This window comes from Eschrichtius robustus, chromosome 8, assembly GCF_028021215.1.
Source record: "Eschrichtius robustus isolate mEscRob2 chromosome 8, mEscRob2.pri, whole genome shotgun sequence".
NCBI lineage: Eukaryota > Metazoa > Chordata > Mammalia > Artiodactyla > Eschrichtiidae > Eschrichtius > Eschrichtius robustus.
Window position 1 is genome coordinate 58,918,764 of NC_090831.1, and position 14,070 is coordinate 58,932,833.

At 36.7% G+C, this 14,070-nt stretch overlaps 1 protein-coding gene and 1 pseudogene across 3 annotated transcripts in view; one reads left to right on the plus strand and one right to left on the minus strand.

Moving 5' to 3' along the window:
- Window positions 1–14,070, plus strand: part of SNX13 (sorting nexin 13) — a 143,728-nt gene that overhangs the window by 47,756 nt on the left and 81,902 nt on the right. For all 3 annotated transcript variants that reach the window (XM_068550559.1, XM_068550557.1, XM_068550558.1), the window contains exons 4-5: window positions 951–1,040; window positions 2,108–2,229. In XM_068550559.1, the coding sequence (XP_068406660.1) occupies window positions 951–1,040; window positions 2,108–2,229 (212 nt within the window). The remainder of the gene's footprint in view (window positions 1–950; window positions 1,041–2,107; window positions 2,230–14,070) is intronic.
- On the minus strand, window positions 3,304–4,283 carry LOC137768704 (phosphoglycerate mutase 1-like; annotated as a pseudogene).

A 14,070-nucleotide genomic window follows, 5' to 3' on the forward strand; every position in this document is an offset into this window, starting at 1 on the left:
CATTTCTCTAATAATTAGTGATGTTGAGCATCTTTTCATGTGCCTACTGGCCATCTGTGTGTCTTCTTTGGAGAAATCTCTATTAAGGTCTTCTGCCCATTTTTCTATTGGGTTGTTTGTTTTTTTGCTTTTTCTTTTTGAATTATTTCCTAGCCATCCATATTTTCCACTCACTTGAGCGGTACATAGAGAGAATGCAAAATATTTTAAGAATTAAGATCCTAAACAGTAATAGATCATAGTCAAGACTGGTTAAGTCTTTATAATCTATTTTTTAGTATATGGTATAAAAATGGTGATTTTGATTGCTATTTCTAAAATGATTCATAAGTATATTTTATGAAAAAATCTTAGAGGTTACATGTGATAACTCGAGGCATATGTTTTTATATGTATTTGAGCTTTGGTTTGTATTTTTAATTGAAGAGTGTCTTACTACTTTTCACCCTATTTCCAGGTCACTGGTCTTTCTGAAGACTACAGAGAAAAATTCATTTTCTTTAGTTGCTAAAAACCATCCCTAAGTAAAATTAATTAAAAATATATTCATTTGGCAGCTGGTATACTGTGTTGGGCTGGGAGGGAGAGGGAGGAAATAGGGGTGTGTTTAATAAAGACAATTATTAATTTGACTCACCTGAAACACTAACTTATGATTTTAACGTTTCATTGAAATATGGCAATATTATATCTGATATTTTCAATTTCTCACATTCTAAATAATGTTTGCTGATAATTGTTTTTGGTGATAACACAAGATTTCTTTTCTGGATGTCTAGTTTTGTTAATTTGAGAAATAGTGTTTGCTTTATACCCAAGTCTCTAGAAATAAGGTTATTTATTAACTGAAGATAATGACAGGGAAGTTACAATGAATATTTAGTTAGAAGTAAACTACAGAGACTTTAAATCAAGAAACTATGTAATAGAATGTTATGGTTTCCTTTCAGTGCTTAGAAGAAATGAAACGGGAAGCCAGGACTATAAAGATCGATAGAAGATTGACAGGTGCCAATATAATTGATGAACCTCTCCAGCAAGTGAGTTTCAGTATGTGGTATTTGAATTCCATATGTTGTGTGCTAGGTGCATTTCTTTTGAAAATGCTAAGGAATAGTTTTTGCTATTTGTGTAATATGCTGGAAATTCATTATAATGCTGTACTTGGAGTCTGTATGTAAAGATATTGCCTTACTTATGAACTTATTTATAATAAGGTGTTTGCTTAATATGATATTAAAGCCTTTTGGTTGAATTTACATTTAGAAAAAAAAGTTTTTACTGACATCTGATAATGTTTCTAATTATTTTATATATATAGTTAAAGTGGTACTCTTCAGCTGATGAACAAGCTTAGTGGTTTGATAAATCAGATGTTTTTCCTACTAGTTTTATTACTTTTTTAAATGGGTATTTATGGTTTCATTCAAAAATATTTTAAAAATTAGAATTAAAATTATTCTCCTCCAAAATATTTTTCATCGATTCTTGATTTTGTGATTATTACAAATAATGTATACTTTAAAATTGTAATACTATTTTTTAGATGAGCCCATATTTAGTTTGTCTGATTTGCAAAAACATAATACATTAAACTGTATTATTTGCTATTTATCGGCTAACAGTGCTGTTGGCAGCATCACCGGTATTAGAATTAAGTGAATTGTCATTTTTGTAATTTGATTGCAATGAATCTGATGATATTCTCAAAAGTAAACATATTTCCAAGATTATTAGCACCTCTTGACACTATTTTGCATCTCACTCCATCAAACTGATTAAAACTTCATTATGTTATAGCATTGGAAATTTATTTTTTCTGCAGGCTTCATCTTCACTTGAAATTGGGTGGGGCTTGGCCATAGATAATTCTTTAATTTTTTAAAAAATTTGGGCAGTGGATGAATTGGGCTACCAAAATAATTGAAAAATTTTTGAAATGTTTTTTAGTGTATTGACGCTTTTTTAATGAAGGCAGTTGTTTACCACTACAATTTAGTATGTAGAGAATAAATATAAATCGCAAATAATTCTTTCAGGTTTTAGTTTGACACTGTTACTTTTTAAATCCTAAAAAATTGTATTTTTTTCCGTATTTTTGTTTTAGGTTATCCAGTTTTCCTTGAGGGATTATGTCCAGTATTGGTATTATACACTAAGTGATGATGAATCTTTTCTTCTTGAAATTAGGCAGGCTCTTCAGAATGCACTCATTCAGTTTGCTACTAGGTAAGGTCACTGCATTGTATTTATGCAGAAAAATTTAAATCTTGTTTGTATCAATAGGGAAAATAACTTTTAAATGGAAGGAGAAAATTGATTATTACAAGGTAGGTAGAACAGTAGATTATTATTGTGGGATAACTCCTAGATTATAGAACTAGAGCCATAAAAACCTTTACTCCTTTACATTTACAGAATGTTTATCTTGACTAATCCCTGTTCTCTTAGTCTGTATGTCCGTTTCTTCCTCAGGGTCCAGTTGTCCAATCATGTGACTGTTCAAAGTCTTTCATGCCACTTAACTGATAATACTTTTTCCCCCTTCTTATCCAGATACTCTTGTTCTGTTTTATTTTGTTTTTAGTTGCATATCACTCCTTTATTACACTGTTCTGGAAATATGATTTAGTACAGTTATGCTCAAAATGAGTACTGGGCCAAGTGGCAGCGCCAAACAACTGGAACATGATTCAGAAATCTGACACAGTGAAAGACATGCTTGGACATGATCTAGAGGTATTTTATGGCCGTAAAACAGTAAGGCAGGGGAGGGGTTCTGAAACATACAACAGGGTGAAGTCCTATACGTTAGGAGTCAGGGAGCTTATCTCATATTGGTGTAAGGAGTGGTTTGTTTTCTGTCAACCACCACTAAAATCCCCAGAAGGTTTTTGTTGTTGTTGGTATTTTTAATATTAATATATAAATAATATATGAAATATATATAATATGTACGAATATAGACACAACATATATGTATTTTATATATATATTTTTTGTAAAGGTAAATGCAACACTTAAACATTCAGGATTGATCCTAATCTTCTGGAGTGAGTTCCTCTGGTGTAATGGAGGAAATGTTTGTTTGAATCACCATGCAGGTTACATTCATCTTCTACTGGAATGACTAGAGCCTCCCAGACAGTCACCTGACTACAGAATAGTACAGGATTAGCTTTTGGGAACACAAATAAGCTCTCTTGTTCCTCCTCATTGGTCACATCTTAGCATGGTCCTTGCCTATCTTCTACTCAAGCAGGGCCTTAGTAATAAACAAAGCACTAGCAAAAAGTCCCAGAGTTACTTCCTCTCCACCCTCTTGAATAAGTCTTCCCTTGACTTGGACTGAGGACCCCTTGCCCCGTAGGTGCTGTTGTGACTAGATTGTATGAAGGGAGTGGGCGCAAGAGACAAAATGGCTAAAAGAAAATTGGGAGCCACTGGTCCCCATCTGGAGCTACAACTTAAGATGCCCACAGACATGTGCAGGGAAGAGGTGCAGAGGAATGGGATAAGAGGGGGGTGTCCTTGGGAAAGTAGCCTGCTCGCTTGCCTTCTCTTCTTGGCCTTGCCCTGGGCAGCCACAGCCTCCATGACTTCACACATGGGCTCTTCATTTCCCAGGAACTCCATGGGCTTGATGGGCTTCAAGTTCTTGTCCAGTTCATAGACAGTGGGACTACCAGTGGGCAGGTGCAGCTCCACAGTAGCCTCTTCAGAGAGACCCTCCAGAGGGTTGACAGTGCCCTGAAGGCTATTGCCGTGGGCTGTATTCAGTACCCCCTTCCCCTCCTCCATCTGGGGAACTATTTTTTCATTCCAGAAGGGCAGAGCTCTGGCAATAGTGTCCTTCAGACTCTCAGAGGAGGGTAGCTGATCTTCAGTGAAGTCTGCGTACCTCAGTCTTTATTGATGTTGCTGTAGAAGGGATGGTTGAGCTTCATAGGAGGTGGCAGGACATAATAGCGTGTCCAGATCTTTACCTGGGTTTCATCATGCTTGGCAGCAGTTTCTGCTTTATTGAAGTCAAGTCCTCACTATTGGCGGCCACACTTGGTCATTGGCATCCAGTGCTGTCCAGAAGATCCAAATTGCTTTCTCCTGCACCATGGTGAAGCAGATGTCAAACTCATAGCCAGCATCCTGTAGCACCTGCATGTGGTGCTTCACCTCCTCACGCCTCCTGGGCTCCTGTTGGCTTTGCTCCAGCCACTGAAGCTGTTCTACAGGTTCTCTGTGCTTTGCCTGTGTGGGATCAGCACCACCTTGTAGGTGGCCATGGCGGCGGTTCCGGGTGCAGCATAGACTGGGGTTCACTGAGATTCCAAAGTCACCCCAGATACTCTGTTTTATTCAAGTGCTCTGAAAATAGTTCAGCATAACTGCTCACTTTTGGCACATACCTAACGGAGTCCTCTTAGAGGAAGAAGAAACCAAAGGAGCATAAGTCAGTGGAGAATACGTATTCAGTTTATTTGTTTACTTTCAGAAGCGAAGTGTATTTTAATGAGTTTCCTTTAAGAAACTTTTCTGAGATATACAAAAATTCTCACTTTACAAACACCCCTTACATACTGCCTCCCATATGACAAAATATTTTGGTCTATATCCTTGTATTTAAACTGCTTGATTTGGGGGGCGCATTTCATATGCAGAAATTATTTATTTTTGAAAGAAAGGATTCTATCTTTGGGCGAATTTACAATTTTTTTTTTTTCTTAAATAAAAGAGTTTGCTACCCAGTACACAGAGTGATCTTCCTATGAGCCTGTGGCCTCAAGGCAGGAGGCTGCATTGCTATGCCACGAGTACACTCTCAAATCTGAAGGTGTTATTCTCCAGCCAACCCCTCTTCTTCCCTACTTAGGTTCTTGAAATACACTTTTGTACTTTTGAGAGTCTTGGAGAATAGAGCTTTGCCCTAGGGCTGTTACTTTGTTTCCATCTCTGTTCACATAGATATTTCTAGCTCATGCTGCCCTATCCAGACTTTTTCTTCTATAATTCAGTTGATCTTAAGCTTTAGAGTGGGAGGTGAGTTCCTCAGCCTGAGGTCACTGAGGAGGCCTGCAGTAAGTTTCATGGTTTGAATTTTAACCTTACTTAGATTTGAGCTCCTTCTCCCTTATGATTAACAGCAAACATTGTAAAGTAGCCAGCCATAATTAGGAGTGTAGACTTACTGTGGAACACAGAAAATATAATAAAGTATTATCAAAGAAGTCAGAAATTGGATTTTATCTCCTTATTTCATATATGTAACATTATTGTGTGTTAGGTATTTTTTAAGATCATTCTTCTGAATCGGTCATTCATTGCTTTTTATGGTAACACCATCCTAATGATTTTTTTCCCCCTTTGGAAGAGTGGGAATAAGAAGAGTTCATTATTCTTGTGTCTGACTGCTTAAGAGTATATGAAAATATAAAAAATTTTAGACCTAGAAAGAACTTTGAACTAGTAATTGGAAGACTTGAGTTTGTATCCTGCTCTACCATTTAGCTGTGGTACTGTGAGCAAGTATTAAAAATTTTTTGGATCTTGGTTTTTCTCACATGTGAGATAAGCCTAATAAATACCTGCCCGGTACTGCATTCCTCACAGGGTTATTGTCATGAGCAAATTCATCTATTCATTCAACTAATATTTTGTACCAGCTAGGTGCTGTGGATACAGCAGTGAATAAAGCAAAATCCCTGCTCAGTGGAATGTAATGAAAATAATCCTTGTGAAAATGTTTTCAAAGTTGTGAAGGAATTTAGAAGTTTAAGTTTTTATGCCGTCCAACATCCATAATTTCACAGACAAGGAAGCTAAATTCCAGAAAGATTAAGCGATTAGTCTAGGATTATCTGTTGAGTTGGGGGCAGAGCGAGAATTAGAATCAGATTGCTCTTAATAATTAGTATTCTTTCCTCCACTCCCTACCAGATTATATTATGATCTAGATTATTCATCTTAGTTTCTCTCACCTTTCTTTCCTATCATTGCAATGCTTTCCCTGTTTTTGATCTTATAACCACCTTTTCTTTAAACTTCCTGTCATAAGTTTTTTTTTCCCCCCTTCTTTAATATTCTGTGCTTTCAAGCTAAATATTTGGGTGATTACAGGAAGAGCCAGGTTTCTTCCATACTAGACTGATATGAATTTATATCTTTGCTTGCTCATTGGTCTTACGTTTTTGGGCAAATTAATCAGCCTCTCTTGAGCTTTAGTTTCCTTATTTGTAAAAAGCTGATAATAAGCTACTTTTGAGGCTGCTTTCAGGCTAAAAAACAATATGATGTAAAACCTGTAGCATACAGTAAAGCTCGGTTACTGTTTGTGCCTTTTCTGTGAATGACTTTATTTTTGTCCTTCATTGGCTTTTTCTGTTACTACTAAAATGTATGTCTTCACAGAGGCTCCTTGACTATTTCCAATGTGAGTATCAAGAAAATTGTCTGGTTATAATCACTCAAATACTTCAAAAATTCTTATTCTTGTCTGCTGTGCCCTGTGAAGCATAAGTTATGACTTCTCTCCTTCAAATTACAATCTTGCATAGGGTTCTTAACCAACAGCCCATGAAGCCCTGAAGATGTATGCAGAATTGTCTGTGTTTTTTTTCCTATTGAGTGATTCCATAGATTTTATTTTCAAAAAGGGCCTATGAACCCAGAAAAGATTTAGAACCACCAAATTCTAGTGTTCATATTTATTCATCAGCTTGGGGAAACAATTACAGAATATCAACATAAAACAAAATACTCATTTTGAGATATAACAGGAAGAAAAGGATATACTGAGAGTGTGAAGTTCTGGTTTTGAGCTTTAGCTCTATTATTTATTAAGTTCTATGACCTTGAATGGGTAAAAAACATAAATTCTTAGAGTCTAGTGATAACCTATGTCTGCTTATCAGGTTGTTGTTAGGATTAAATGACATCGCATGTGAGAGAGTACTTTGTAATGATAACACCTCATACTAACATTAGTACCTGTTATTCTAGTAACAGTTTAGGGAAGGAAACCTTCCCATAGCACTCGAGTTCTCTGTGGAACCTGGGCATAAATTAGGCTGGAGCTTTAGCAGATGAATCTGTGATAACCCATGTATTTTTATTCTCTCTTCAAATAAGATAGTATGATATAGGTTAGAAAGCCCTGGGAGATTTGTATTATAATCCTACCTGAACCATTAAGTTACAGTGTACTTAAAAGAAAATTTCTTAACAACTCTGTACAACAGTGATGCTGAACTTGTAGCAAACTCTGAATTGTGAGGGGCAAACGAGATGATGTGCATGAAATATTTCATAAAGTATTTGTCAACCAATAAATGACTTTTTGAGCAAGTTATTTGACTTTTCTGTGCCTAAATCTCTGCATCAGTAAAATGGGGTAATTTTCTCATTGGATTGTTGTAATGATTATATGGGGGGAAAGTGCATGTAAAACATCATAGGATCTGGCACATAGTATGTGTTCAGTGAATGTTAACTTCTTTGTTATTATTGTTGTTTTTGTTATTTGTTACATTCCTAGGATATATACACAGATTCTTTGACCTTGTCTTCTTAGCTCTATGTTTTTGTTTTTTTTTTTGAGGGGAAAGGGAAACAAAATTAAAGCACATGAAATGGAGAGAAATAAAGTGGTGATTTGTGTGGCATTTAGAGGATTTCATCTAGAGATAGAATGGACCAGAGTCACTGATCAAGACCTCATGTGGATTGAGGCCAAAACTGGACTTCAAGAATGGGTGTATTGAGATGGAGAGAGAGGGATAAAGGACATGTTAGGCAAAAGGAATAATCTGAGCACAGTTCTCAGAAGGGGGATAAGGTCAGTGTGTGAGGAGGTCCAAGTGACCAAGGAACCTTGTTGTTCTCAAAAGTGAAATGTGGTTACTAACTCTACACATCTGTTCCTCTGAACCCTAGGGTTAGTGGAAAGGAGATATATTCTAATGCTACTGTGTTCCTTCCTGAAGGGTTTTCCCATGGTGGAAGGACATACGGACATGTAGGTTCTGAGATTCAGTGGTTCTGATGCTGATGGGATCACTGTTCCTGGAATGACAGGGGGTTTTGCTACTGAACCCAGGTCCCACTGCTCGCAGCTTGAGAGACAAATTTTGCTTGGAAAGGAAAGGTTGTTTTATTCAGGAGGCTGGCAACCTGGGGAGAAGGTGGACTCATGTCCAGAAGCCAACTCCCCATTGCTGATCAGGGGACAAGAGCTTTTAAAAGGGAGTTTCAGGGGTGTATAGGCAGAGGGGCAGGGTCTTTGTGCAGAGCAGCATAGTAAGCTCTGATAGTCGTCTTGAAATTGGTCATGAGGTGGTCTGATTGGCATCATCTTGATTGCTTTAAGTACAGTGAATCTTCAGTTCCAGGGTCAGTTTGTTCCCATTTCCTTGAGGTCAGTTCTTAGAATTGTGTAAGATGGAGCAGCTTATGTCATGGCTACAGTCTGGTCATCATGTCGTTAACTTTTTCCACCTGGTGGGGGTTTTAATATCTGTAAAACAGCTCAAAGGATACGGCTCAATATTATCTGTAGCCCTTGAGGAGGAATTAAAGGTCCTTGACTTTGTTTAAGGACTGAACTATTATTATTTTGTCCTGTTTGACTATTTTCCTTTGTTTCTGTATTTTCTCATTTCTTTGATTAAATTTATTCTTTGCCTGAAGTTTTTCCACAGACAAGAGGCAGGTGGAAGACATGGTGGTGGTGGTGGGATCTGTCTAGGGAAGGTCCCAAGGGTCCTGCTTGATTTTAGTTTGTTTTGAAAGGTTTCCATTTTTCTCACTCCCTTTTGCCATAGAAATATAAATCGTATGTTCCTAGACTTGTCCAAAAGGCAAGTACAATAATGGACAGTAATGGACATTTGCAGCAGGGAAGTTTTATACTCTTGTCATTTTATATTCTTTTCCATTTGAAAACTTAGCTCAAAAGAGATGTTAATCTGAAAGATGCAAAAAGAATTAGGAACCATCTAAATATTTAGAAGGGGAGAAAAAGTTAAAGTTTTTATATCTATAGAATAGACCAGGGGTGGTTAACTGTATATTTTTATAGTTCATACACTGTACAGTTCACCCACTTAAAGTCATTGGCTTTCAGTATATTCACAGAGTTGTGCAGCCTTCATCACAGTCAATTTAAGAACTTTTTTAAAAAAATAAACTTATTTAATTAATTAATTTATTTTTGGCCGTGTTGGGTCTTCGTTGCTGCGCGCAGGCTTTCTCTAGTTGCGGCGAGCCGGGGCTACTCTTCCTTGCAGTGTGCAGGCTTCTCACTGCGGTGGCTTCTCTTGCTGCGGAGCATGGGCTCTAGGCGTGGCGGGCTTCAGTAGTTGCAGCATGTGGACTCAGTAGTTGTGGCTTGTGGGCTCTAGAGCACAGGCTCAGTAGTTGCGGCTCATGGGCTTAGTTGCTCCGTGCCATGTGGGATCTTCCCGGACCAGGGATTGAACCCATGTCCCCTGCATTGGCAGGTGGGTTCTCAACCACTGCGCCACCAAGGAAGCCCTAAGAACATTTTAGTGACCCCGCAAGGGGACCTGATATCCACTATCAGTCTGTCCCCATATCCCCCACAAAGCTTCTAGCTCTAGGCAGTCAATTATATATTTTTTCTCTCTATGCATTTGGACATTTTACATGAATGAAATAATACAATATGTGGTCTTGGGCTTCCCTGGTGGCGCAGTGGTTGAGAGTCTGCCTGCCAATGCAGGGGACACGGGTTCGAGCCCTGGTCTGGGAAGATCCCACATGCCGCGGAGCATCTGGGCCCGTGAGCCACAACTACTGAGCCTGCGCGTCTGGAGCCTGTGCTCCGCAACAAGAGAGGCCGCGACAGTGAGAGGCCCGTGCAATGCGATGAAGAGTGGCCCCCACTTGCCGCAGCTAGAGAAAGCCCTCGCACAGAAACGAAGACCCAACACAGCCAAAAATAAATAAATTAAAAAAAAAAAAAAAGTGGTCTTTAGTGACTGGCTTCTTTCACTTAGTGTAATGTTTTCAAGGTTCATCCTTGTTGTAGCATATATTATTACTTATTGCTTCTTATTGCTGAATAATTTTCCATTGTACGGATACACCACATTTTGTTTATCCATTCATCAGTTGGCAAACGGTAGGGTTGCGTCTATCTTTTGGATTTTATAAAGAATGCTACTGTGAGCACTCATGTACATGTTTTTGTGTGGACTTAATGTTCTCATTTCTTTTAGATGTACACCTAGGAGTAGAGTTTCTGGTCGTATGGTAACTCTGTTTAACCTTTTGAGGAACTGCAAACTTTTAAAGAGTGGCTACACATTACCACCAACAATGTATGAGCGTTCCAATTTCTCCACATCCTTGACTGTACTTGTTATTGTCTGTCTTTTTGATTATAGCCATCCTAGTGGGTGTGAAGCGGTATTTCATGGTGGTTTTGATTTGCATTTCCTTGATAGCTAACGATGTCGAGCATCTTTTCATGTGCAAATTAGTCATTTGTATATAGAGAATGTCTGTCAGATCCTTTCCCTATTTTAAAATTAGGTTATTTGTCATTTTATTATTGAGTGTACTGTACTGCTGCCTGGTTTTGTAAGTACAGTGTTATTGGACAGTCGTGCTCACTTGTTTGCATTTTGTCCATGGCTGCTTTTGTGCTACAGTGGCAGAGTTGACTGAGATGATGTGGCCTGCAAAGCCTAAAATAGTTGCTAATTGGCTCTTTTAGAGAAAGAGTTTGCTGATCCCTGGAATACATAGATTTGCATACATTAAAATATTAAGAGGTAGTATTAACAAAGTAGGAAATACATTAGAATAAAAAGCACACAAAGTAGTGTACACTATATGATTTTAGCTGTGTAAAAAATTGTAAGTAGGTAAGCATAGCAAAGAGACTAAAAGAAAAAACACTAAAATATTAACAGTGATCTTTGGATTGTGGTTTTAAGGCTAATTGATAGCTGATACAGAAAATCTAAAGAAGGAAATTACATTTTACAAAACAGGCATGTATTATTCTTATAGCCCAAGACAGACACATTTGGTGCTCAGCAATAAAAATATCTAGGATGACTTTTTGCAACTAAATTCATTTTCCTGTTTCTCTGTTTTTTATATTCTTGTGAACACATAAATAAAAGAAACCGTTTTTCAACTGTAGATGACATGTTTTGTATAGGTAGCCACTGAATCTTTTTTTCCTTGGGAAGTTATCTTGAAACTAATGCTTAAATTTAGTGTTTTGTACATGATAAGGTAGTGAATACTCAATAAATTATTGTTAATCGAGTTTCCATTTATGACTTCCTTGGTAATTTTTTCCCACAAAATTTAATATATTTCACTGTTGGGTCTAGGAATTTTTCATTTATCAGGTAAATTTTACTGAAAACCTTATTTATTAAAATACTTAATAGCATGAATTTAATTTTTAATACTTAACATTATACTTAAGAAGATTCACAGTTAGCCCCCAGGTTATTTTTTTTCTTTTCCTGTAGCTTGATTAAGGCTTCCAGCTCTGTGTTCTTTATACTCAACCCCTAAAATAGGTGAGTGTGCTTCATGTGTGTTCCTCTATGTAAGTTTTTCTTTATATTTGAAGATCCAAGTTCTTTAAAAGTTCTGCATCCTTGACCTCTTTGAAGCATTGGGGCACAGGATGTAGAACTGGATGGATTTCTTAGGTGGAGTTGTAGTTCACTAAATACCATTTCCTTTACTATGGTTATATAAAACTGCATGCCTAAATTTTTCTCCATTTCTACCAATTTGTTTATAACGTTTATGAGTCAGAAGGTTTTGTGTTGTTAAGGTATAGCAGAGAAAACACCAAATTGAAAGTTAGGAACCCTGGTTTTTTTTGTTGTTGTTTTTTGTTTTTGTTTTTGTTTTAAACAAAGCCTTGATCTCAATAACTATATAATCTAGAATAAGTAATTTAAGTTTTGGCTCTATAATTATAAGGGTTTGTGGTAATTATTTCAGATCTCTTTCAGTCCTAAAAGACTGAGATTCCCTAGTATGGTTGGTACTAATCTTGATTTGTTTGTTTTCACTCATACTTCCTCTTCAAAACACTCACTCACATTCTCTGTCACACCCCACATTTTGAATACCATTTGGGGAGTTATTTTTTATAGTGTGTGGGGTTGCTAATTAGATTTAATTTAGTTTGGGATTAAAGTACTCCTCTAGTCTGTTGTTTTACTGATAGGAGATCTTAGAGTAGGGTGATGGTAAACTTTATTTAAACCTTTTATTGTATTTCTGCATGGTCAGAAAGGATACAAGACTTCAAAGGTGAAAGATATTTACTAGACCAATCTTTTCTCTGTAGTTAAAAGTCTTGTATCAATGAAACTTTAAAAATTTTTATTTGATTATCCAAACTAGTACTATTCTGTATTGAATACTGAAAACAATAAATTTGTAGTTTTATAAGTCGACTACTTTAAGTTTTGTGAAGTGTAAATAGTCCCACCATGGTTGATTTTAAGCTGTCAGTATGAAGTCACTGAATGTGGAGTTAGGAGAGAGATGTGCACATTTGGCTCTCCCACTTCAGCATACAACAGTGCAGCCAAGGGAAGGGAGCAGACAGATTAGTAACCATGAAGTAATGAAACTTGTTACCTTGTGTGGTTGCTAATTTAGCTCGCATGAAAGAGTAATTCTCCATATATTTTTAAGGATTATGGTAGAGAGTAATAGTAAATTTAATGTAAGTTCAGTTTCATTATTTTATACTCAATCCTTATAACTTCATCCTTAAAGTAGATTTTAAAAGGGAAACAAAGGTGCTCTAGGGAGGTGGTTATGGTAACGTGAAGTATTTATAATATGAGCAAATTGAGGCTGGAAGAAGGGGAAATTTTTTAATGCATTTAGGAGCAAGTTTACAGTTCTGTGCTTTTAAAATATTGCTCAAATTCAATTTTAGGCTGAAGCTTTTGACGCTAACAACGTACTCCCTCAAGGACTCTTGAAGGATGGAAACATGTAAAGGTTTATGTATTTTAAAGAGTATATCCTTCATAATAGTGAAGTCTGAGGGGGAAGTTACTGTCTGATTCCGTGACTCAAGGAAGGAATTTTTTCTTTCACAGATAGGACACCCACTTTCAGCAAAAGATGTCTGAGTCAGTGATCTAAAAATCCTCTTGTGGAATAAAACTTCTCAAAATGTCTTCAGAGATGCTTGTCAAAATCTACCCAGAAAAACTAGGAATCATTAGTATAGGAATTTTACTATACTAATGATTTTTTTTAAATGTCTGAATTTTGTAATTAGAAGGTAAATAAAAGACCTCATATAGGAGATTAATACATATTATTCTAATTTTATGCGGTTGGTTATTATATCACCCTTATTGATTAATACACATTTAAAAAGTCTTTATATATGCATGTGTGTGTGTATATATATATATATACACATACATACATATACGTACGTACATACTATGCAGTATACAGTATACTGTGTCATTCTTTTTTATTAAATTTAATTAATTAATTAGTTTATTTATTGGCTGCGCCACACGGCACATGGGATCTTTAGTTACCCATCCAGGGATCGAACCCATGCCCCCTGCATTGGAAGTGCATAGTCTTAACCACTGGACCGCCAGGGAGGTCCCTACTGTGTCATTCTCATTGTTTTAAAATAAGGTCTTAGTAGTCATTTCTGTGAAAAAATAATATAGCATCAGGAACGTAACATTTATTATAGGATTGTTTCTGTGGGAAAATCAGTTTTTACTTTTATCATTTTGACATAAAGGACCTTTTCCTGGGCAGTATTCTGCCCAGTGTTTGAAGATTGCCTCTACTGCCAAATGGTCACCCACTTCTTTAGTTAGGCAGGTCTACATGATGACTCTTGCATAGGCCTTGCTCATTTCCCTCTTTTGTCTGTTCCTATATCCTTCGTTACCCCATTTAAATACTAGTCATTCATCAAAATATTTTTATAATGTGGCCTCTTTAATTAATCTTTTTTGACTTACGACATAGCACTTAACTAACTTCTACTTATTTCTGTGTGTGGGTATCGTC